Source organism: Pelmatolapia mariae, linkage group LG6, assembly GCF_036321145.2.
Source record: "Pelmatolapia mariae isolate MD_Pm_ZW linkage group LG6, Pm_UMD_F_2, whole genome shotgun sequence".
Classification (NCBI taxonomy): Eukaryota; Metazoa; Chordata; class Actinopteri; order Cichliformes; family Cichlidae; genus Pelmatolapia; species Pelmatolapia mariae.
Genome location: NC_086232.1, coordinates 18,526,601 through 18,551,057, shown reverse-complemented (window position 1 = coordinate 18,551,057; position 24,457 = coordinate 18,526,601). Strand labels below are relative to the sequence as shown.

Here is a 24,457-nt window from a genome sequence, read left to right as displayed (position 1 = left end):
ACCTGTATATTTTTCACATTTCTTGGTGTGTTAAATGAAAGGTGTTGTGAATGTGTTTAGGAATTTATTTATTTTTTTGCTCTAGAAGTTCAAATGCTCCTCACTTTAGCTGTAAAGCACTATAGTGATTCAGCAAGCATCTCACTTAGCATTTATTCATTTGTAGCGCCCAAGAGGTCTTAAGTGGCAACAAATGAGTAATACCTGCCCTGAGACTTTTAGTAAGTGCAAATGAACTGAACATAAATCTGTTATGCTGGAAAATATTACTTTACTTCCATTTCCATGTGTGGATATGTGGATACACCACACAGCAGCAACTCAATACATTTAGGCATGTAGATATGGTGAAGATGACCTGCTGAAGCTCAAACCGATAACTTTGATCGTCGCACGGTTGTCGGTGCCAGACAGGCTGGTCTATAGAATATAGCAAAGTATTTCAGAAACTGCTGATCTACTGGGATTTTCCCCACACAGTCATCTCTAGAGATTACAGAGATGAAACAAAAAAGAAACTATACAGTGAGGGTAAAAATGTATTGTTGATGTCAATGGAGAATGGCCATACTGTTTCAAGCTGAGAGGAAGGCAACAGTAACTACTGGTTACAACCAAGGTATGCAGAAGAGCATCTCGGAATGCACAACTCATTAAGTCATGAAGCAGATGGCCTGCAGCAGCAAAAGACCACGCTGGATGCCGGTCCTAAGCTACGAACAGGAAACCAAGGCTACTGCTGGACCAAAATGGAAAACTATATAGACTTTGCCTGGTCTGATGAGTCTCGATTTCTGTTGCAGTATTCAGATGATAGGGCCAGAATTTAGTGCAAACAACATGAAAGCATAGAGCCGGTCTGGCTTGTATCAGTGGTTCGAACTGGTAGTGGTGCAGTGGTGCAGAGAATATTTTCTTGACACATTTTGGGCCAACTAGTACCAACTGACCATCATTCAGAAAGCCACTGTTTAGCTTAGTATGGCTGCTGACTGTGTCTATGCCTTTATGACCACAGTGTGCCCATCTTCGGATGGCTGCTTCCAGGAGGATAACGCACCACACTACAAAGCTCAAATCGTCTCAAACTGATTTCTTTTACATGACGATGAGTTCACTGTACCCAAATGGCCTCTACAGTCACCAGATCTCAGTTCAATAGAGCATCTTGAGGATGTGCAGCCAAAAGAATTTTCTGCAAATTTGTGACGCTATCATGTCAATATGGACCAAAACCTCTGAGGAATGTTTTCAGCACTTTGTTGAATCTATGCAGCAAAAAAAAAAAGAAACAGTTCTGAAGGAAAAAGGGGGTCCACCTTGGTTCTAGGTCTACACAAGGAAGCTGCCAGTTGAGATTCTGTTGGGGGACAATTTAAAATCCAACATGTATTGTCTTAAAGAACCTGAAAAGGGAAAACTTTAGTGCTAATTTATTTTAGTGCTAATTTGTACACTCACTCTCTAACATATTTTGTGCATTAATTATCATAATAGAGTGTTGCCAGGTTGTGAGGTACACCAAGGAGGTTAGGCTTTATGTAATACAGTGTTGTTGAACAGAAACACAAAGTCAATATCCAGAATTATCAGGAAGTTGAATCAGCATCTTTCTAATGGGGGGTTTAAACAAAAACTAAACATTATCACTGTCGGATGCACAATATTAGTATCCATTAGTTTGAGGTAGGTGTAACAAATAAACTGGCAACTAAGTGTAGTTACCGCTGATCCCTGCTGAGCTCTAAATCACTCACTCTGTCTGTTCCCTTATGAGTGCTATGCAGAATAACAGTGTCTACAGATGACACACTGAACTTAATCACCTTCTTTCTCTAATACTGTTTGAAGGGATTTGCATCTGGGTCTTTTCTGTGTTTTTGTTTACTGAAAAATTTACTTTCTCTAAAGATTGACTGGGAGACTGCAACATAAGAGAGTCCCACCCTGGTACATCAGGAGAGCTGGTCACCTGACCCACTGACCCAAACACTCTAACTCTAGCAGTTTCTGATCCACAGCCAGTTAAATCCCCCCCCCTCTACAATACCAAAGGAGTCTAAATCTGCTTACCAGATTGCCTCTCTTTGTCTCCCTTGTGCTAGCTTTTACTGTGGGGTATTTTAATATCAGGGATGAAAGGCATAATCCTTTTTTAACCTTTGTGTCTTTTATATGGGTCCCACATAATAAGAGTAAAAGCAATTTAAGAATGCTGAAGTGGGTAAGAGAGAGCAGTGTTTATGTATGCGTGTGACTCTTCTTATGAGTCTACGTGCCGTGCTGGGTGTCTGATATCCTCGCAGATGTGACGGCACACCATGCGTAGAGAGGTGCATTAATCAGAGTATTTGTGTCAGGAAGCTTTCCAACATCTACAGTTTACAAGGCTCTTATTCTCAAGATGATTACAGATCACTTGCATGTTTGTTACTGATTTAATTAAAATGTAAAAGGTGCTAAAGATTTAGCTGCCAGTTTATTACTGTTGGGTGTGTTTTGCTTTTTTAATATTTATTTCATCAGATGTGATTTTTTTCTTAGAGCACTTCACAAAAAAATGTACTGTCAAAATCTGTAGATAAAATTATATAATAATGCATAAAATAAATTGAACTCATTATAAAGTGGTCTAAAGTTTAATCAATAGATTTTTTTTAAATTCTTGGACTCCACTAGAGAATCTTTGCATGATTTACAGTTCAAATTAATCTTTGGTGCAGACCCTCAGGCCATCTTCTGTCTCTTACAACCAGATTTATATCCTGACATCACCACCTTCTAAGCAAACTTTCTTTTGATGGGTTTCCACCTCTAAACAAAAGACTTGAACAGTAGGTTAGCAGAAATATTCTGCTCACATCTAGTGCTGCGTATAGGAAACAAGTTGTAACAATAACAGCTTCATTTTTCAGCATGACAATGATCCCAAACAGACTGCCGGCACAGTAAAAGCATACTTGGATAGAAAGACTCACAGTGTAACACTGTTGGTCATCGATTGGCCTCCCCAGAGCTCGGGCCTCAATATTATTGAAGCAGTGTGGGATCATCTTGAGAGAACAGTGCCAGCAGCCAACATCCAAAGAAGAGCTTTGAATGTCCTTCAAGAAGCCTGGAGAACTATTCCTGAAGCAGCTGCCTAAGAAAGATCAGGCTGTGTTCATACCAAATATTGACTTTCAAGTTCATTAGAAATGTACAAACTCTGTTTTTGGCCTATATATTGTACTTCCATGTATGTTTGCACGTTTCAATAAATCACTGCACACATTTCCTATTTTATTAGCAAAATATAAAGAAATGAGGGTGGCTCAAGAGTTTATCACTGTACTGTACATAAAGCCAGTTCTTAGACATTTTCATAATTGATGTATTTATTGGGGGAAAGATAAATGTTGTATTTATTGGTTTTGTTTTGTGGTTGTTTTTTTTTTTTTTTACATTTATCCTTTTGTGCCTCCCTCATCTCCTAAAAGCACAATCTTTACTTCACAGTAAAAGTGAAAAACAAGAGCTCGGCTCTCCCAGCTGTCTCTTAGGTTCCTGTCTATGACTTCACAAGTGTAACACTACGAACAACACAAACTTGGTTGTAAGTCTCGCATGCTTTGACAGCAGTTTGATTTACAAAGTCCCTTGTTGATGCAGCATTGTTTTCATGTGTTGATAAATTATTCATCTGTTTTATCGTCGGCGAGCTTGAGCAGACTGAACCTTTTACCGTTGACTAAAATTATTTAAAAAGATGTAATTAACTCAAACAAACACATGTTAATTGTTTATTCCAGTGTCAACAGTGGGAGACGGTTCCAGCCCAGCTCCAGATGAGACATCAATGGGCAGCAATGAATCTGTATCATCGCAGTCATCATCAGCCTCGGCCTCAGAGGTGAATATGGAGAAGAGTGACCACGCCCCTCTTAATGCCAGCCTCTCCTCAGGCAGCAACTCCGGGTGAGTTCTTCACTAAGTCTCAAATCGATATGTCGCGTGCGGGCGCTCAGAATTCATGTTTGTGAGGTGAGATCTTCAGCTAACAGGCCACAAATGAAAATGATTTCAAATTAGTAGTGCTTCACGTCAAGTTATCCCATTCTCAAAGGTAAACTCTGTTTTTAATAACTAATGTTTGATTAGAGTGTTTTCTAATTAACTGGTCTTTGCTTCCAAAGCACAGCTGTTAGTCTGGTAATCAGTCTTTGGGCCAATTTCCTCTCACTTAATGTATTGATTCATTTAACATATGAATCGCTGAACTTCTTAGAAGTGTAGGGGATGATTCAGAGGAAAAGGCAAACTCCAAATAAGAGAGAAGGACATTATTTTAATTGTAGGCTTTTTATTCACTTACATTTTGTATTGATGTGGTTACTGTGATTCTGTGAGAACCTGTTCTTATGTATATTCATATTCTTTTTAGTCTCTTGTTAGTGTTTCTGGAGCAGAAATCTTCCATTAAATCAATTGGATTTTAGGTTTTTTGTCTTCCAGTTCAAACCGGTGTAGTTTAATCAGACCATCGGGGATTCGATGCTCCCCTCGTCCAGTTTGAAAATGTCCTTAGAAAAGCACATCTTTTAGCAACATGTTAGCGTTTGTCTCAGGGCACCGTTGGGCATCCTCAGCTGACAGAAAATTGAAATTCCCTTTCACGCCCTTTCAGTTTTGCATCATCTGGCTCGACAGTAACTTTGATGCACACTTGCGGAGTAAAATGAAGAATGAAATCCTTTGAATATTAGCGCACATATTTCAGCAAGAACCTGAAAATGGCGTCTCTAAGCCAAAAGTCCAGCGACTTCTTCCTGTGGACATTATTAAAAAGGAAATTCATGTAAACACTTTGGGTTTCATTCATCATGGGAAGCAGTTGCACTTTTCTGCACTTAGCAGCTGCATCTCAGCTCCCTCTTTACCACTCTGGGCAAAAAGCATACTTGGCAAGATAAAACAATCATTATTAATAATGCACACTTACCTATTTCTGAACATTGTGAGTCGTGGAAAACGAGCATCTCAGTTCTCGTGTGAATCACGCGTTTGCTAACCTGTAATGCACATTACGCAGTTGCCATTTTTGAGTTTAATTAAATAACAGATTATTCAAGGTAAAGTGGAATTAATTATTGGAGTGTCAGCCCCATTGTTCTTGCTATTAGTCTTTTGTACTAGATGGGAAATGCATTAATAGCTGGAATGCATTGCCATGCCTTTCTCACTCTCTCTCTCTCTCCCTCGCTGGCTTCTCCTTTCTGTCCTCACTGCTAAGTCCTTGGTCCTTTTTGTTGTTTTCAGCCTATGACTTGTCTTGAATGCTGATGTGAGAGATGAATTATTGGGTTATGCTGCAGATGTTAGACTCTCTGCTGTGTCATGTCTACAGATTCACCTTGGAATAGACTTGTCTTTTTTTTCCTCATTCACTGTCCCTCTCTCCTTTTCCATCAGCTGAAAAGAGTTGTAAAATAAAAACAAATCCTCCTCACAACTTGACAGAGGACAATGTGATTCTTCTCTCTGTGACCTCTGTGGGTGCCTGCCTGCCTGTGAGTGTAGGCATGTTTTGTTTTTTTTCTAAGTTGCAGGATTAGACAGACAAGGCTCTATAGCCCTTATGTAACCAACTCTATTTTTTTCCCCTGTGGGTATTTTATTTATTTATTTTTTTGTGCTTTCCCACATATGTGGCATCATGTTGGAGGACGGAAGGAGCAACCAGGAGGAGGTCGTAAATCTCGGCTCTTATTTGTTTGGGAGACAGGTGGCCGTGCGTTGGCCGTGTAAATCGTATTGACATTGGGGAGATATTCATCTTGTTTACCCTTATAGCCGCAGCCCCTGTCCCTTTATGAAGACTTGCGCCATATGTCACAGGGTGTCGCCCTGGCTTTGTTCGCTCATAAATCTTAGCATGTGAGATGGTAGAGACCTGTTAGCACAGCAGCTCTCTGGCGTGGAACCCAGGGATTCGGTGTGAGTCGTAGCCAAAAAGAGCAGTAGGGATGGCAATTGCTACATTACTTCCAGCCACTCTCAGAAATGTGTTATCTGCTCTCTGGCGTGCTCAAAGGCGCACCTGGAAAGCAACATATTTTAGTCTCTGTCCTGCAGCATGGCAAAAATCTGCATGGTCATACAAAAAAAATGCATCCTGACTCACTGTATATTACAGTAACTCTTTGTGGGCAGTTGCACGATTTATCTTCTCTGTCTACTTCCATGTCTTGCCTCATTTCTCCTCTTCTTCCTGAATTCACTCACAGCTTCTCCCAGCGGCTCGGTTGCCCGAAGTGCTGCCCAATGAGGTTACATTTTCTGGCCTTTTTTGTTTTTTTGGCCTCCTTCTATCTCTGTGCTGCTGCCCCACCTCCAGCCCTCCAAGCCTCCCACTGGCAGACAGCTGTGGATCATAAAATGGTGGATCAGAGCTTATTTCCTGCCCACCCAAACTGGAGATTGCTGGGCGAGCAGCTCGGCTATAGGTCTGATCCCACTTTCTACTAGAAACAGTACTAAATCCCACCGCTGCCTTTCGTCCTTTGGTAGAAAGACGGTCGATAGCTCCACTCATCCCCATGTTAGCTCCACGCCAGGATCAACAAGGCTTGGATCCTCCAGGCTGAAATTCCTGCAGTAATGAGAAGCAGCAGCCCTCTGCTGTGCAGTGCGTGATAACGTGTGATAACCCCGATGTTTATAACGATAAACCAGAAGACCTCCAGGTGCAGTTCACTTTGAAATTCTGTGTTTGCAATATTGTTTGAGTTTGATATAATGATGCCCTTTAGTTTTTACAATATGCCCTCTGCTCAATATAATATACATACACATCCTCACAACTTGAAATTTAATACTCTTAAAGAAAACTCTTGTGATAAATATTACCGGCATCTGAAAGGGGATTTTCATCCAGGCCTTTCATGCACTGCATTTTCAAGTCCCTATTTACTGTATTTAATCATCTTTACAGAAAAAGCTTAGCTAGGCCTGTGACGGGTAAAAAACAACGAAGAGCAATTCATGCTCGATGCTATTTTTGCTGAAGAGAAACGGCAAACGATTTCCCTCGCTTTGGCTTAGCTGTAATTGTGAAAGCAATTTTTGGATAAATCCATTTACCTCTGGTGCATTTAACAAGTTTCTAGGGCAGCCATGTGGCGTTCCCTGATTTCCCTAACTGTTTATTCTGTTATTATTATTTAGATATCTGTTTATTTTAAAGATCTTCACAGAGCTGCATAATCCTCTTCCCAGCTGTGAGAAACAGTCAGACAGATCATTTAACTTTTCTGAAATATGTGGATGTTCATATTTTCTCCTTTCAATATCATCTAATTTTGGATATGGCGTGTATGTGAGTGAGTTCACCTGCTGGTGGGTCAAGTGTTGACGCTCCTCGGCTCTCCTCTCTTTTGGCTTCGACCCAGGCGGACAGTGGTTGTGCCTGGGACCAGGTTAATGAGTGGATTTGCTGCACTGCAGCGCACTGTCCCCCATGCTGATGTGGAGCAGCTGAGCACCACAGTGGCCCCACACTGCTGCAGAGCTATAAATCACCCACAGTCAGGCCAGGCCCAAACAGAACAGCCACCGCTGGGGATGGACAAGAGCACTGAGAGAAGCAGGGGAAGAAATGAGGGAAGAAAGCAACTACGGGAGGCGAGGGGGTGGTGTGGGACGAAAACGTGAGCACAGCGCTGGGTTCACCTCCACCTATGTCCACATAACATCCCCAGCCATGTTCTCCCTTAAGGCTATCTCTCCCCCCACCCCTGCTAGTGCCAACGTAACCACTATTCACAACATCCTCTCAACCTCCAGCCCCTCCCCAGCTGCTCCCTCTAATTGCCTTTATTAACGTCTCTATGGGAGCGGCAGCTAGGAGCAATTTGCTCATTATGTGCTGTATTAGCACTGGCCCTGGGGCAGGCATGGAGCACAGAGGGATGCCTGGCTGAGACTCCTGCTCTCCTCTGCTGCACTCTCCCTTTATCAGGACCCCTACCTCAGTCCTTCAGGTCGGTCATAGACTTGTTGGCCCTGACAACGAGTGTAAAGCACAGGTACTACTGCAACAGATAAAACTATAGTCAACGTGTGACTGCGCTCACTACTGTAGGTACAGGTTTTACCAAGAAAAGAAACGCATAATGGCTTGAGAACATCTTCACGGGGTACACACACAAAACTCAGCTCAAAATGGTGACGTTAACTAATTAAAATTTTCCTTGTGATTTTGCTATATTGTATATATACATGTTATATTTAATGGAATCTGGTGAAATAAAATTTAATTGATCGGTATATGTTTAGTTTACACCAAGCACGTTTTCCTTACAAAAAAATTCACATTTGAATAAATAAACCTTTGAGTTCATATATTTCAATTGCATTTATATTAAAATCTTTCCTTCATGTTTATTGAGGGTGGAAAAAATATTATTTTTTTTTAACTTTAGGTTTTCAGTTCAGTTCAGTTCAGTTCAATTCTGCAAGTCGAGACCAGAGTGTTCAATTTTGTTTTTATGTAGAAAGCAGGGGGAGTAGTTAAATGACAAATGCTGCGTGAACAAGAACATTAATGCTGGTATCGTGTTGTTTTCATGGAAATATGACCACATGCTATAGTGTAGTATGCCAACATTACTGTATGTATAAGATGTCCTTAGCCTTAATCTGCATTCTTTTTGATGGCCAGCAGGGGGTGACTCTTCTAGTTGCGAAACCAAGTGATTGTACAGAAGCCTGTGGTTACATGAGCCTACTTCTCTTTTGATTTATGACCTCACTAAACACTAATTCTAAGTCTAAATTTTTCATTTTGTTCTTTATGTTTAAATTAAGAATTAAATAAACTATAAATTGTGCAATATTCCAGTCAGAGACGCCCCTTTCTCATAGTGTTCAAAAAACAAGTCGTCAGCGGCTAAAAATCCAAAGATCCAAAGAGGGAAACCGATGGGTGACATAATGCTGACCATAATTTCAGTCAGTAGACGACACCATGGAATCTGTGGTGACTAAGCTGCTCTGTTTTATTTGCAGATCTGCCACAGCAGCAGCCTCCTGCTCTGCTCCTGGATCGTCAGGAGAGCGTCAAACTGCTGCTACCAAGGCTACTTCTGACAAAGAAAGGCAAGAGGAAAGGTAAGACAGGGCTCTTTGCTAGTTTCTTCTCTAATTTCGTAATTGCAGTTGGCCTCTCTTCCGTGCTGTTTTGTCTGAATTGTTCACTGTCATGCTCGCATCATGTTTGAATGTCATGCGGAAAAATTCTTTCACTCTCTTTTCCTGTTTTAAATCACTTCCTCCGTTACTAACTCGCTGGTCTTATCTTGCGTGTCTCAATCGTCTAGCATCAGCGCAGCTTTTCACATCAATATTTTCCTTCGTTTTCTTTTTAATGTTGTTCACTCTTTCTGTGATTTGGTTACCTTTGAGGAATTGAATGCCACACAAGCATTGGCCATAGCAGCAACCTTCTCCTTTGTCAAGCCTCAAATGGTACCTTGAGAGAAGTGGATGGGACTGTGCACGCAGTCAGCCCATTGCACTGATCAATTGCCCTGCCTGCCTCCAAATAAATGCTCAGTTCATTCTCAGTGCCTTCAGATGTTGCTGAGGAGTATGCAAACAGCGTGGTAATTCTATGGGCAATCCATCAATGTTGTTTTCATCGAAATAAAAGTCTTCGTTTTTCCAAATGCGGTTCCACATGAGTGCATTCTTCCAAAATTCTTCTGAATTCAGGAACTTGGCTGAGCATTGTTGTATTGACAACTCTGTGACCACAAACTTTTTTCAGTTTGTATATCTTCTTTCTCCTTTCTCATCCTACATTGTTGCCTCTCTGCAGAAAGAATATGAAATATTTATCAGGGCATCGTGCGTTGAAGGCACAATTTCTACATGGTAATGTTGCTGGTGTTCGAGATAACACTTTGCAATGGTGGGCAAAACAAGCTTTCTGTGGAGACGGTTTTTATGTTTTTGCCAACCGAATGGCATAAATACGTCTTTTTACTAACCTTTGCGGTGCGATGAATATGGTTTCTTTGACGGCGCTCTTTTACATCGGGCTGATTTAAAATGCAGCTTCTGAGCTCACAAATGGGAATTTAAAAGCCGAAGCGCTGCGGAGGGAGATTTCTTTTCTACCTGTGTTTGTGTGCAAACCTACTTTAGAATCCCCCTGCTACTTTTTAATTATCTCACCATAGATGGTTGTCTGCTGCGCAGACCTGATGTGTGCTTTCCTTTTTGGCTGTACAAAATCTGCTGCAAACAGTGCTGCATCCCATTGTGTCTGAGCACACACACACACGCACACGTGCTTGTAGCTGTGTTTTGACTCGCTCCTTGGACTGTCTAGACTAGAGATAGGGCAAGACAAGGCTGTGTAGTGGCCCAGCTCCTCTCTCAGTACTTTTTTTTCTTATTTTCCAACCTGGCCCATTTCTGCTGTTTCAGGCTAGTGAGTGAATGAACAAGCAGGCCCCGGGCCCAGATTGAACTGTGCGGTAATCCTTCCCAAAGCTCCGCCAGCTCACTGATTGCCTTCATTTTTCAGTGTCACCAGCAGGAAAGCCAGGGCAGTGTACCCATGTGAGGCTGAGCACGACTCTGAGCTCTCCTTCCACGTCGGCGACATATTCAACGGTGGTAAGTGTTATCGCCTACACCAGTCGCTCACTCAGAACCAGCCCTGGCATATTGGATTTGGAGGAAAACCGAACAGCCAATCTGATCTTCAATTGAACAGAGAGATGAGACAAGGAGGGGGAGAACAGGGAGGGCTGCGCAGGAGACACAGATTTGGTCTGTGGTGTCTCTGAGACGAAGCTCAACTGAGCTTTAATCACTCATAGAGGAAATGAGGATTTTTCAAGTCCCTATTTTTTATATTTTTGTCAGAACCCTCCTTTATGAGACACAGATAGTATAAAGTGTATATACTGAATTATGTACAAGCAAACCTGCTTGTGGAGATGCTTTTGATATGACCTAAGAATTTATTGGTTGTTGTGATCACGTAGCATTACATTTTTGCACTGTTTGAAATGGGTGCATCTGTATTTTAGTATTGGTGTGAGGAGTACATGCCATTCAAAACATGATTACAGTAACAACACTTAATTTATTAGAAAGTGGATTTATAAGTATTAAGAAAATAATAATATTTTAAAAGTCAGATTAAACCATTATCTGGAGCCTGTTTTATTTTTCTCACGTTTTAAATAACTATTTTGTTGAAGTTGTTTCTTTTGGATTTTAACATAAATCTCCAGTTATCCTGTTAAGAAAGTTTGGGCACATTCTGTACAGCTTTGTTTACTATCTGTGTGTCCTTCAGCACTTAATCTGGCTTCAAAGGAAGCGACTGACATTGTTACATAAATGTTACGTGCCGAGGTTTTAATCAACTAAACATCTACTTGCTGTGTCTTCAAAACCCTTGACATTTTGCTGCACTTCTATTTCTAAATGTATTTGTGGTCTTAAGTCAAAGCTGGAGCATAGCAGATGTGCAGAAGGTCAAGAGGTCTGACTCTTTACCAAGTCTGTGCATATGTGTGAAGACAAAGTTGACATATATTGATGTTTCCTAACCCTTAAAATTAGCAGAACATATCTGCATTTCTTATTTGCTTATAATTTATTCTCTTCGATTCTTAGCCACCTTAGAGACCTAAAGTTTTTTTTTGTTGTTCCATGATACTATACAATATATAACAGTTCAAAACATAGTGGATGCAAACAGCCCTTTAACAACCGTCCTTGCATTGGAAGACGGGTCCCAGGGGCGGAGACATGGGGTGGCTATGGCCATGAAAGCCTGAAGTCTTGACCCCCTCTAGCCAACCCACACAGTCAGTGGTGGTGAAGGGGGGCTACATTCACACTAAAAAGAACTGGAGTTATGTCCAGTTTGTTTTATCTTTCCAGCAGAAAGTTTTTGCAGAACTTTTCTCTGTCTTCCATGTTTCCATATTTTGAACACATTTTAGCATTATTTTAAAAGCATGAGTACGATTGAAATTGTTCTCGTCCTATGAGTTTTATTGTAGTTTTTCAGTCACGCGACTGCTAAACACGTGACATTAACTTATCTGCCATTTTGGACGTGTCACAGTGTACTGTCAAGTAAATAAGGCCCCAGTCACACAGATCTAGAGATCAGTCCATGACCATCTGGCAACCGACGATTGTGAGTGGAAAATGTGTGTTCCCTCCACTTCCTTGCGATTGTGTTAGTTGCTAACAGATTGCTGTGGTGGCTGGTGGCTTGCATGGAACATGCCCAGCTTATCTGCAACTACTCTCTGCTTTTATTTTGAAGGTAACATTTTCTGTTTCCAGTTTGTATTGCACTTTTTCCAAGTTTTACTGCGGCTTTGCTAGTAGTTAGTGCACACTAAGGGCAACAACCTGCTAGAGACTAACACGATCACAAGCAGGTTTTTGGTGCAACACCTTCCTTGCAACTGATTTTATCAAGTGAACCACTTGTGAACTGGTTGGAGGTTCAGTGTGTCTTTTATATATATAATACACCTTCAAGCTTCATCTTCCGTGATACTGCTTCAACTCTGGATCAAACCAAATTCTCCCTGGTGGTGTCTCCTGAAAAATGAATAAACCCAGAATCTTAGTTTCTTCCTCTTCTTGTGCAGAAACATCAGGACCAGCTCATCATCACTTAATGTCAGCTTAATTTTTTTCACGGTGCATATTTGAAAAACTAATTGTCTGCAAAAATGCAACGGGTTTAAAGTGTATATGTTACACAGCAAGTCTGCATCTGGAAAATTTTGAATTTCTTGTCGCTTTTTTCCAATGTCCTCAGTTTGAAATGGTGCAATGATTTACAAATGAATGTCATGTTGTTTTTTACAAGAGCTGACATGAGGGATTGGGTCCATAACCTCATCAGGAAAATGCTCACTCAAGTCACAGAGTAAGAGACCTGAGAGCCATGTTTTCATGGACTTTTATTTAGCTGGGCTTTTTTTTTTCTAGCCACAGGAGTCGCCCCTTGCTGGTCGTTCAGCTCATCGGTCCCCAACCTTTTTTGCGCCACGGACCGGTTCATGTCTGACAATATTTTCACGGCCTGGCCTTTAAGGTGTTACGGATAAATACACCAAAATAAAACCAGTACTGTTACCAAAAAAAAGAAGATTTATTCATAACACACGGGAAAAGACGCAGGGAAACCGAGTTAATGATAAAAATGATTAAAAAAATAACGCTAAAAACCCTGAAAACCATGAATTTCATACCTGAGCCTCAACTCTCGCGGCCCAGTACCAAACGACTCATGGTCCGTGGCCCGGGGATTGGGGACCGTTGGTTTAACAAACATAGGTTTAAAGCTCGTCTGCATTTGCTTCCCTTTTCACAACTAACTGTTACACCACTCATTATCCACTTCATTTAATGCCACCACAACTCAACAGATAAAACGTGTATGGTGAGGTGACGTCAGATACTAGATGTCGAAAAGGTCGCAGAGATCGCAACAATTTTCTTTGAAATTTCCATTCTGTTCCAGGAAAAAGTGAGATATTAGTTTCTATTTCAATTTAGCAAGCCTTCTAAAAGCGGGCTGTTTTGCTTTGAGGTTTGGCAATGATTTAACTTGTCTATACCCATATGAAAGGCTTTTTTGTTTTTTAAGTTCTTATTTCTTTCAGTTTTGAGTAAAATGACTAAACTGAAAGGGCCAAAAGAAAATAAAATGACCACTGGATTTAAAGTAAATTTTATGGTCTTTTTTTTATGTTCCGAGGCAGCCTGGGATTTGCTTTCTGACATATCTGTCCTGCTAACAGGGTCACAGTGTAGTTTATTGTAACTGAATAATCGCTGTATCCTCCTTTAAACCTCTGCCCTCCTCACTCTCTAACAGTGTACTCACTGGAGGCCCAGTGTCCTCTGTCTCTCTCCCACCCTCATCCCCTCTCATGCTGTTGTTCCCCCCCATCAGTGACACTGTGTCCTCTCTTGCAGTGACCCAGTCGAGGGAGCCGGGCTGGCTGGAGGGGGAGCTGGAGGGGAAGAGGGGCCTCATCCCTGAAAACTATGTGGAGATGCTGTAGAACCAAAAGGAAATATTTATGGACATTTCATCACGTTCACCGAGGGAAGTATGGGAAGATGCACGTGCCTCGATAGCCTCGTTCAATCGAAGCCCTGAATTTTCTCAATCAGTAATGACAACACCATATGATGTTATTGGTGCATTTTTGTTTGTTTGTTTGTTTGTTGCTGGCAAGTAGACTTTACAATGCATTTGCAAGCATGTTTATGTGTTTGTTCATTTTAGCCAAGTGTTCACCTGATTTTTGACCATTGTAAGTGCAAAATGGGATTGCACTTCCAGTGCTCTGCTGTATATGAAGATGCTGTAGCCTCTATCCAAGGAACTTAGCAGAACCAGAGGAGAAGCGTCTCTCTAAGCGCCCTCTGCCCTGTTATACATGGTATCCATGAGCTCAAAGTCAAAGGGTGATCTTCAGAAACCACAAAGTAGAATGTCAGCACTCAAAGCCACTGTAACATTTGACCCCCTCACAACCCCCCACAGCCCTTGACATTGATCCACGCAAATTTGTTTGAGATACCCTTTGTGCCTTCACAGTCAAAGCACCCGGTGTAAACATGCGTACGGGTATGTATGAAAACGATTAGGCGAACTTTTCATTTATACGATTTTGCGATGTTCTGTTCTTTTGAGAATAGCTAGACATGCAAAAGGAGGCACACTGCTGATGTAATTGTATTTTGTGTAATTGGCACATTGATTGCACGTTTTGTTTTGTTCTTCTTTTTTTTTCTCATTTTAATTTACAGTGTCGTATCGTTGCTGCCGCGCTCCTTTTTCAGAAACGCCTCTTAGCCACCCGATGGAACCTGTTGGGTTAAACACTAACACCTGACAATCAGCCACAGTCGATTTCGGCAGGTGATCGAAACCAAGTGTTTTTCTTCTCAAATCCTCCGTTTGGTTTGTTGTTTTTAGAGTTCAACGTTACTCAGGTTCTTCAGAGCAAAGGAATGAGACACTCCCAGAAAGTCTGAATTTGGACTTTTATTAGTTCTTTATTAACTTATCGGAAATGTGTGTTTTATTGTGAGCGAGACCACGAAATGCAGTACTTTAAAATATTTTTACCGTTTCGCATCCATCGAGTGTTCAAAGCCCTACAGAGTTACAACCAAGTATATTTACTGCGCTAAGTAATGGATGGGTTTTTTTAGGTTGTCATTTAGATTTGGTTTTAGCATGTGCGCACACCATAATACATTTTATCCCTCAGCTGTTCAGCGAAACACTTTAATTTGTCTGAGAGCTTTGGTTCAGCTGATTGTTTGTGTTTGCAGCTGAGGTTACAATAATTTAAGACAATGATTTATGACGTTTGTAAAGGTTCTTGGCTTTTCTCTCTCTCTTTCTTTTTTTAAAAAATTACCTTTGGGTAACTTCTTGATCAATGTTAAACAAATAAAGATATCTATTTTTGTTCTTTCACTGCATTGCATATTCTTGTCATGAAAAAAATACGATAAATGATTTATTTTATTTTTTTACAGATTGAGGTCTTTAACAGTTTCTTTAATTATTGGACTAATCTCACAACAGCCTATTAAACGACACACATTTCATGGCCGTATTGTGCCGACTGAGAGTTATAATGAATGTTTGCTGTTTAGATCTTTGTCTGGGAAATGTGCAGCTTTATTAATGTGAAACGTGTGTGTTTTTTGCTGATTCATCCATTGTGTCACTGAAAAGGCTCCCAGTTTCCCACAGAGTCTAAGAATAAAATGATGAAATGCGGATTCATCCTGCAGCCACTTCACATACACTGAACCCTGTAGTGTAATGTAAGCCTTCCTCTTTATATTGACCTGCGCTGGGCCCCTCCGACTAAAAGCTACTTCCAAAATAACTTTCCATAAAGGGATTAAAAATAGATGTTAATCTTTTATGGAGGAAAAACACACTAATCCACCCTCCTCACCCCCACCCCAACACTCCCTGATCCATTAACATCTCAGCCTCACGCATGTTAATTCTTAGACTACATCTGTGTAATTAACACACCAAATGGCCTCCAGACCCAGAGCTTCGGCCTCTGTTACATAATTACCATCAGTGCACCCCCTGCTACACTCAGGCCTCCAGTGAGCGGGCTGATGCACTGTTTAGCAGCGTAAACACATGCAGGCTTTGTCCGTTTAAAGAAAGGTTTTTAGCTGTGGTTTTAGTGGGTGACACATGTCCACCAGCCCCCCTGAAGCAACTGTAACATTAACATTATGAAATGAGGCAGAGCTAATGAGATGGGCACAATAGTCCCTCAACTACCACAACCGCCACCACCACTGCCACCCACTCCTATGGCTCTTCATCATCTTCCCTCCACCAGAATACTGCTGAATCATAGACGTGCGCCCTGCCTGCCTCTCACACTCTGCTTTGGACTGTCAGTCAGAAAGCATGCCATGCTGCAACGATCTGCCTACCTATCTCTCTCTCAGTAGTATTTAGGCTCATCTCTGCTCCCTGCTGCCTCAGCCAGTGATTCACTGAGGCTCTAGTAGTTTCAAAATCAATTAAGCTCCATTCATTCATTCATTCATTCATTCATTTATTTGTTCATTTCAGGCACAACAAAATACATATGTTGAACATAAAGTGCACAAAACAAAACAAAAAAACCAAACAAAAATTACCTGAAAAGGAGTGGGACGAAGAAAACTTATTAAATCCCACCCCTATACTCACTCATCAACAAAAACAATAAGCTTCCCACAGCTACGCCCATCGTTGCAAAGCATCATACATATACATATATATCTACACACACATGGACATATATGTACATACATACACGCACACTTTTTTTTTTTTTGAATATATACCAGCAATGGTAAGAGAAAAGACATTACAGAGCACACTAACACCATTTATTGAGTATACTGTGACCAGACCAACTGCTTGTAGAGGAATTTAAATCTATGAATATTTTTGCATTGTTTCAGTTGTAAACTCAGACTGTTCCAGATTTTCACACCACATACAGACACACAAAAACCTTTACGGGTTGTTCGAATTCTGGGTAATTTGAATTACCATTCATTTATTAGTTCTCATCATCGTGTGAAATTGTTGAATAGGAACAGCGATGGGCTTTTCATATTTGAGGCTTGTTGAGCTGCCCTCCACTGCCACTTAAGATTGAGGTCAGCCTACCTGTGCATGTTTTATTCATTAGTGTGCATCAGACTGGGGTGATGTATACATCAGTGTCACCATGTCGACTTACTTGATGCGTGTGAGTAAAAAAATCCAGATAGATGTGTTCATTTCTCACATCCCAGCCCCCCACCGGCTGTGTGCCAGCTGTCCTCTACCTCCCATGACGCAGTGTCCTTCAGCCCCCAAAACACACACACACACACCATGCCGTGACTCAGCCCAGATCAAAGCAGCGCAGCAGTTTACCTACAACCGTGAGAAAATGACACAACTGCCTTAATACTTTCCTGTGTCTCCATCACGCTTCACACTCGTAGACTCGGTGTATTACCGGGGTTGAAAACTGAGTGGGAATTTGGAGGAAAGTGAATTTCAAACATAAAGGAAAGAGTGTGTTTTCGTGTGTGTGCGGAAAGGGGGTGGGGGGGACTCCTCAGCTGAGAAAGTGGGCCACAGAAGCCGCCATGTGTGCGGGTGCAGCCGTGAAATCAGCCTGATCCAATAGATTCTGTTTATCTGGCACGACTACAAGTGAAAGCAATTGGAAATCTGGGGGAGATTTGGAGAGGGCTGTGGATTCGCAGAGAGAGAGAGGGAGATGGAGGAAAATGAGCAAAAAAAAAAAAAGTAATACTGTCTGCTCTACAGTCTGGCAAAGCAGGCGTGTTTTCAGATCAGCCTTTAACAAGGTTAATGGTGATTTTTCTCCACAGGCGCCGTTTTACTGTAAAAGTCTCACGCTTGCCCGCTGCCTTTTTGTCATTATTCACTCTTCCCTCTTTCTGTTTCACTTCATCTCCTCTCCTAGTGAATGGCGTACCTGCTGATGCCTCTAACTCTCTGTTTTGTTTTGTTTATCTTATTAATATCACCGCCCACCAAATGCAGCTGTTTCAAATACATCCATCAACTCTTATAGTTTGGGGCAGGGGTATCAAATACAAGACACGGGGGGGGGGGGGGGGGGGGGGGGGGGGGGGGGGCGCGGCAGAATCGGTCCGGCACAGACCTTTTCCTCCTAATAAAGATCTTCCCCATGGTCATTTTTCATTTTTTCTTCTTGTTGGTCCAGAGTAAAAATGTAGTTTAATCACAGGACAGTCTTGGCAACTACAAGCCAGAGCTTTTTATGTTATGTTGCACATTTATTTACTTACAATTTCAGTTCAACTATATATTAACAGAAAGAGTGAATTTCAATGGTCCGGCCCACTTAAGATCAAAGTGGGCTATATGCGTCCCATGATGTAAACGAGTTTCCTAGCTTCTTCTCATTGGTACAGATTTCATCGCACACACCTTTAAAACACACACACGCACACAGTTACACACAACCCATAAATTACAACAAATGCTTCAATTTAATGGTTTTTTTATTAGAATCTTGCAATAGTTTGCAAACACAAGTATGGCAATATCTGCATCAAGATATACAGTAGTAACTGCTTTCGAAGATGTTTTATTGGTTTATAGTGAGGGTTGTCTACTGTATGTTTGCTGAGAATTATTATACAAAGCATCTGAGTAAAAAAGTCAATTTTCAAATTGGAAAAAGAAAGAAACTAAAAAAACAGAAAAAAAGGTTGTATATATTTATAAGAAAATGCACTGCCATGGCTGTGGAGATATGGCTTAGTCTCTCTACACCCGAATCATTATTGTGAACAGAGAATGGTGATGATGGGACTCCACGTACAGTGACTCCACCAAAGTGTACTGTGACACAGCAGTTAGAAAAAAAAAGACAAAGATCCCGAGTTATCCCGAGCCGACAGGGAGGGAGTTCATTTAGGAGCCGACAGCTTTGAAGATAGAGCCGCTCCCCAAGTACGGGGGTAAGGGTTGATTTTATTGTTTGCAGTGGGCGGTGATTGATGACCATTAAGTAAACAATACATTAATCTTGCTCCTCCGAAGCATTGCCTCGACACTTGGGGGAAACACACTTACAGTCCCGTTTAGCGGAGAGTTAGGAGATGAGATGTTTTGATACCGCTCTCAGTCGGCTGATTTAGAATTCAATTTCCCCAAAATTTACCAGACTGACCGTAGACACTCTCACATCAGCCACAATGCAACTCCACCACTGATGGTGCCAAAGCCCTTCAACAAATGCCTCCACACGTTGATCCGGGCAGTTATTTGGAATTTGAATGCTCACTGGGACATTAAACCTCCATAAGTGTTTAAAACGAATTGCAGAATCTGCCCCTAAATAACATTTTAAAAAGGTTTTACCTCTAAAAATGATACTTCTACAGTGACCTTTGCCGTTGTGCGAGTGCCAGGTCTGTCTCCTCTCCTATTATGCCAGCAGTGGCTCATTTTCAAACACTGTGGTCTTGAGCCCCACATGATGGCGCCTCAAACGACACCATTCCCTGCTGTTTCCCCTTGTTTCCAGTCTTTATGTTCAGCCTAAGCAGATTTCTGATTTCAACACTGGAGTGACACTCATCTTCTTATCTAGCTCTCTGCAAGCAAGCGAACAAGTGCGTGTCCCACTAAACTATATCCAAAAGTATTTATCAAAAAAATAGCCAGTTTATATATCTGGAGGACGATAAAGGAGATGGGGCTTGATAACATCATCATCTTTGCATTTTTTGATACTTTTAATTTGAAGGTCCAGAAAAAAAAAAGGGGGGGGGGGGGGTGTCATAATTGAAATTGGCTGGATGGTCGGGTATACCGCAGCTTCTCTCAGTGTGTGCACAAAGCTAAAAATAATGTTCTGTCACATAGCCGCAGTTTCAATAGTTTGTGACTTCTTGATTTTTATTGTGGTGCTCATCAACAATTACCGCCACGGATTAGGAAATCATTTCAACAGCAACAAGGATCCATCACTTCATACATCTCGTTACAAAATAAATCCTTTTTTAAATCTTTTTTTTTTTTTCTATGAGTCGGGGAACAACAATGCAAAAAGTAAAAAAAAGAAAAGAAAAAAGATGCAGAATCAAATAATTTTGCTTAATAAGAAGATAATAAATGTTCTCTCTCTAACATTCAGGTAGTAAGTTCCATAAGTCTCTCACGATGTATGATACATTCATTTCTCTGTTTGGACCTTTTGGTGCCAACCCCTTTCTTGAAATTCTCCTCTGTGATCCGACACACAGGACATGGCGAGTGGGAAACACACATTAATTTTTTTTGTTTGTTTGTTTTTGTCATTTTTTTTCTCCAATATTCCAACAAGATGGTTAAAGTAGAAATGTTTTATACTACACTCAACATAAGGACTTGCTGTATTATTTACAATATATACTGTAAAACTGTAAATCAGGTGAGATAAAAAGGCACAAGTTTCCCTTTTTTTCTTTTTAAATACAATGTAAACATCTCATCAAAAAGCATGCAATAACATTTCATTTTACAAAAAGGATATCGTTTTTAGACAAAGTACTTAAATATTGTTTTCCAGCAAAATATAATTCTCTCAAAAATACTTTCCCATTCATCCTATGAACCTTTAGACAGTTTTTTTTTAAATTTGAATTCTTGAAAAGAAAAAAGAAAAAAAAAGACAAGAAGCAAAATAAAGAAACAGTGACAGATCAGCATAAGGGCACGGCAAAGATGAATTGGGTACTGCATGATAATGACTGCGCAGGAGAAATTATTATAAAGTTTATGGCAAAACACAAGAATCCTAGCCTTCATGAGTGAACCGGGCCCACACACACACACACACCAACCTCTTTGTGAATTACTGAAAAAGGATTCGGATTTGGGAATGACAAAAAGTTAAAACACCCTGCTTTGCTTTCCTCTCCCCCAAAAATACAGTATCGAATGACAGTCGTGATCCCAACAATGCCAACCTCCAAGCAGTTATGTAAATAAGTAAGTAAGTAAAATCACTTTGACTGATTTTACTTACTATCTTTTTACACCAACGTCCAAGCAATTAATGAAGTAAGTAAGTAACAGCCCTTTTCCACTGGTACCTACTCAACTCGACTGACTCAATTTCGGTTGTTTTCCATTACAATCGAGTACCAAATACAGTACAGTAAGTCCCGTGACACAAACACAACACAACAATGGAGGATGAGCTACCTGCTGCTTGGTCTAGTTCTTTTTGTCAAACTCGAGGACCACAGTGTTGTTTGTTTGTGTAGCCATTTTTCTCGTTGCTGGGTTTCAAAAATTTTGGTGAAGGAGTCGCTGTCATGACTTGTGGAATGACGCCACTGGCTAGGCAATCAGTGCCATGTGGCCTGTTGATGTAACATTTTCGGTTCGCCTCAGATCGCTTGGAACAACCGCCGAGCAGGTACTAAAAAAAGAACCTGGTAGCAGGTACTGCCACCTACTCGAAAACCCTTAAAAACCGGGTCAAGTCAAGCTGAGTAGGTAGGTACAAGTGCAAAAGGGCTATAAGTAAGTAAAGTTACTTTACTTACCTACTTACTCTGTTATGCCAACTTCAAAGCAAATAACAACACAGACGAGACCTCAGATGAGCACGAGGCCACAAATACAGCACGCGGCCACCCTGATGTGGTAATGATGTCGTGTCTAACTTTAGGCCGGGGTGACCATGCAGAACGTTTTGCCCCCCTCCCCCACCCCGCATTATCACAGTTGCTTATCGAAACAGAGAATTCCTACGAGCTGCACCGACGCCTCATTTCACATTGTATCTTCTCTGTGCAAAAATCTAAATGTGGAAATAGGATAATCCTATAACATTAATGCATAATACCCACGCCGAAAGAGCAGATCATCTATGCACATGCTTGCCAGGAGGAAAAAACAAAACAAAAAAACGCACACGCACTCCATACACACATGTAAATACACACTTACAGGGCACGAAAAAAAGAATAGTAATATTCACACACCAACCCCCCCCTCACCCTCCCCTTGCACACACGCGCGCTCTTTTTCTTCCCCAGCGACTCTGTCGTTTTTCAGTAGCATCATAGTAGTGTTCCACAACCACCCGGAAACCAGTGGGGTGTGAGACGAGCTAATGGTCCAGATGACTGGGCCTCGCCATGCTTTTGAAATAGTAGCACTTGGCCCGAAGATAGGAAAAAAAAAAAAGGAAATAAGCAAAGTGAGGGAAAAGTGATCATACCAACACGAAAAGTCTGTTCTTCATCAAGCTCTCGTCCTCGTGTACCTCAAAAACGTCTTCTGTACAACAGCTGAATAGAGTGTGTTTTTAAGAAGTTAATACCTGTACACATCTGCCTGGGGTTTGATACGTTAGCTGTTTTTACTGTAAGCACTGCAAAGAGTTAACGCTCCGTCTTGGATTATATCGACTTTACAGAGTATGCGTGTTTGAACTGCGAGCCCACGTGGCGTACTGCATGGACTGTTCTACCAAGTTACTGTACATGTTATGTTTTGCCTGGCTTTTGTAGAAACGAAGCACCTTAAATGTAAAACGACTGGCTTGTCAAAAACTTAAAACCTTTGCAACACACGTTTATTTAAAAAAAAATGCTTTTTATTCTTTCTGGGAAGAGTAGATAAGTGTCGGTTCACAAAGGGCTGGTTTCGCTTCATTGTGAGTAAAAACAGACATTTGGACAGCTGCTCTGGAGATAACACAAATAACAGCAATTACTATGGATGCACCTCAGTCAAATCCATTACCAGCGGACTGTACTGAAATTGTTTCCGTAAATGCATTACGTTTTCCCATCCTGCCGCGCTCCTGACCATTTCTGCACAAAGGTAAAAAGTCTCTCGTCAATATTGTCTTTAATTCTACACCACCATGCCTCTAAAACAGTGACTTTATGACATGGGAGCATCACGTGCAAAGCTTTCTTTTACGCGAGAGAGAGACGCTTGTGTTTCAAAACAGCTTTAGCTTTGGACTTTTGCATATTAGTTTTGATTGTTTGACTACACATTTTAACTTTGAAAAAGAAAAATCAGCATGTAAATGTCAGTGATGGCTTATATGATACCGATTTTAAAATTGAACCTTGTTAAATTTGATGCGACTATTCAGCTTATGATGATCCTTGTATAGCCCTTGGAATATATTCAAATAGACCTTTGTCTATGAAGTCTAGATTTTCTGTGCCTCCTCATTAATGTCCTTTATTTTATTTTTTGCCCTGCAGTCTCGTCACTACACTGCAAAGCAAATGTAAATATTGGCATAATTTTTTTTTCATAGTGCTATTATCTGTGAAAGACTGCATAAGCCAGAGTTAATATTTGCAACAAAACCTTTTCTCTAGATTTGTAAGTAAGGGAGTCCCATTTCTAGTGCATGTGGAGTGCACCTGTGCATTTTGTGTGAAGGCATGTGGACAGTTAAGTGTGTCGATTTCCCTCTACGTGTGTGTGTGTGTGTGTGTGTGTGTTTGTGTGTGTGTGTAGTGAATGTATCTAGCGCGTCCTAAGAAATGTATGGCTTTATCTCCATAGAAAATACTGTTATCGTCTTTGGGGCAGGGGGACATTGGTGTACTTCGGGATGCTTTGTCACATTTGTCACAAGTCCTTCTCGGTGTGTCACGCTCGGCTTCTCAAACTATCCGCAGCTCTAAACCGCTCGTGGTGACTGCAGGGTCAAAACCTTCTCCCCCAAACTTTCTCTTTTTTTCTTTTTTTCTTTGCTTCTGTCACCATCATCAATAAATCTTTCCATCCAGTACGAGGACGCTGGCATACTGAGCGACACGGTGCGGGCCAGCAGGACGGGCCTTCCCAGCACATTTCTTCTCTTCCCTGAACTTTTCTCGCTCCTCTTTTTCGAGTTCTTAATGCCGCTTCTGTCCCATCTGTGTAAAGAGTCACTTCTTGTGGAAGTAGATCGTGTGAGTGAGGCCTGACTCCACCTTTGGTATCTGGTCACTGATGATCTCCACCAACATTTCGGGGAATTCCACCTTCAGGGCCTGGGACTCACGAAAGGTGTAGAAACAGAAGTCCAACAAGTTCCCCACCAACTGGACACCACAGAGAGAAAAATATGATTATTAGAAACATAACTGGGTTTTTTTCACTTTATTTTCTAAATTCTAAATTATTTCCTACTTACCAGCATTGTGCAAAAGTCTTAAGCCACCCCTAATTTCTTTATATTTCGCTAGAAAAACGATGGTGCTTTTCTGAGTTCAGAATTCCATACATTTTGACAAGATTCCCAACACCACTGGCTCTAATGCAGTCCAAAACCATGGCAGGGCCCATTCTCTT

At 41.2% G+C, this 24,457-nt stretch overlaps 2 protein-coding genes across 3 annotated transcripts in view; one reads left to right on the top strand and one right to left on the bottom strand.

The window, feature by feature from the left end:
- The window catches only part of arhgap10 (Rho GTPase activating protein 10), a 52,998-nt gene extending 37,163 nt beyond the window's left edge, over window positions 1–15,835 (top strand). The window contains exons 20-23 of one of the 2 annotated variants that reach the window (XM_063476086.1): window positions 3,792–3,957; window positions 9,049–9,150; window positions 10,574–10,665; window positions 14,017–15,835. In XM_063476086.1, the coding sequence (XP_063332156.1) occupies window positions 3,792–3,957; window positions 9,049–9,150; window positions 10,574–10,665; window positions 14,017–14,105 (449 nt within the window). In that variant the 3' untranslated portion in view covers window positions 14,106–15,835. Of the gene's footprint in view, window positions 1–3,791; window positions 3,958–9,048; window positions 9,151–10,573; window positions 10,666–12,901; window positions 12,950–14,016 lie in introns of those variants that run through there. The other variant, XM_063476087.1, reaches the window with a different exon arrangement.
- Window positions 15,836–20,023: 4,188 nt separating this feature from the next.
- Window positions 20,024–24,457, bottom strand: part of nr3c2 (nuclear receptor subfamily 3, group C, member 2) — an 87,949-nt gene continuing 83,515 nt past the window's right edge. The window contains exon 9 of the mRNA XM_063476085.1: window positions 20,024–24,207. Coding sequence (XP_063332155.1) covers window positions 24,052–24,207 — 156 coding nt within the window. The 3' untranslated portion in view covers window positions 20,024–24,051. The remainder of the gene's footprint in view (window positions 24,208–24,457) is intronic.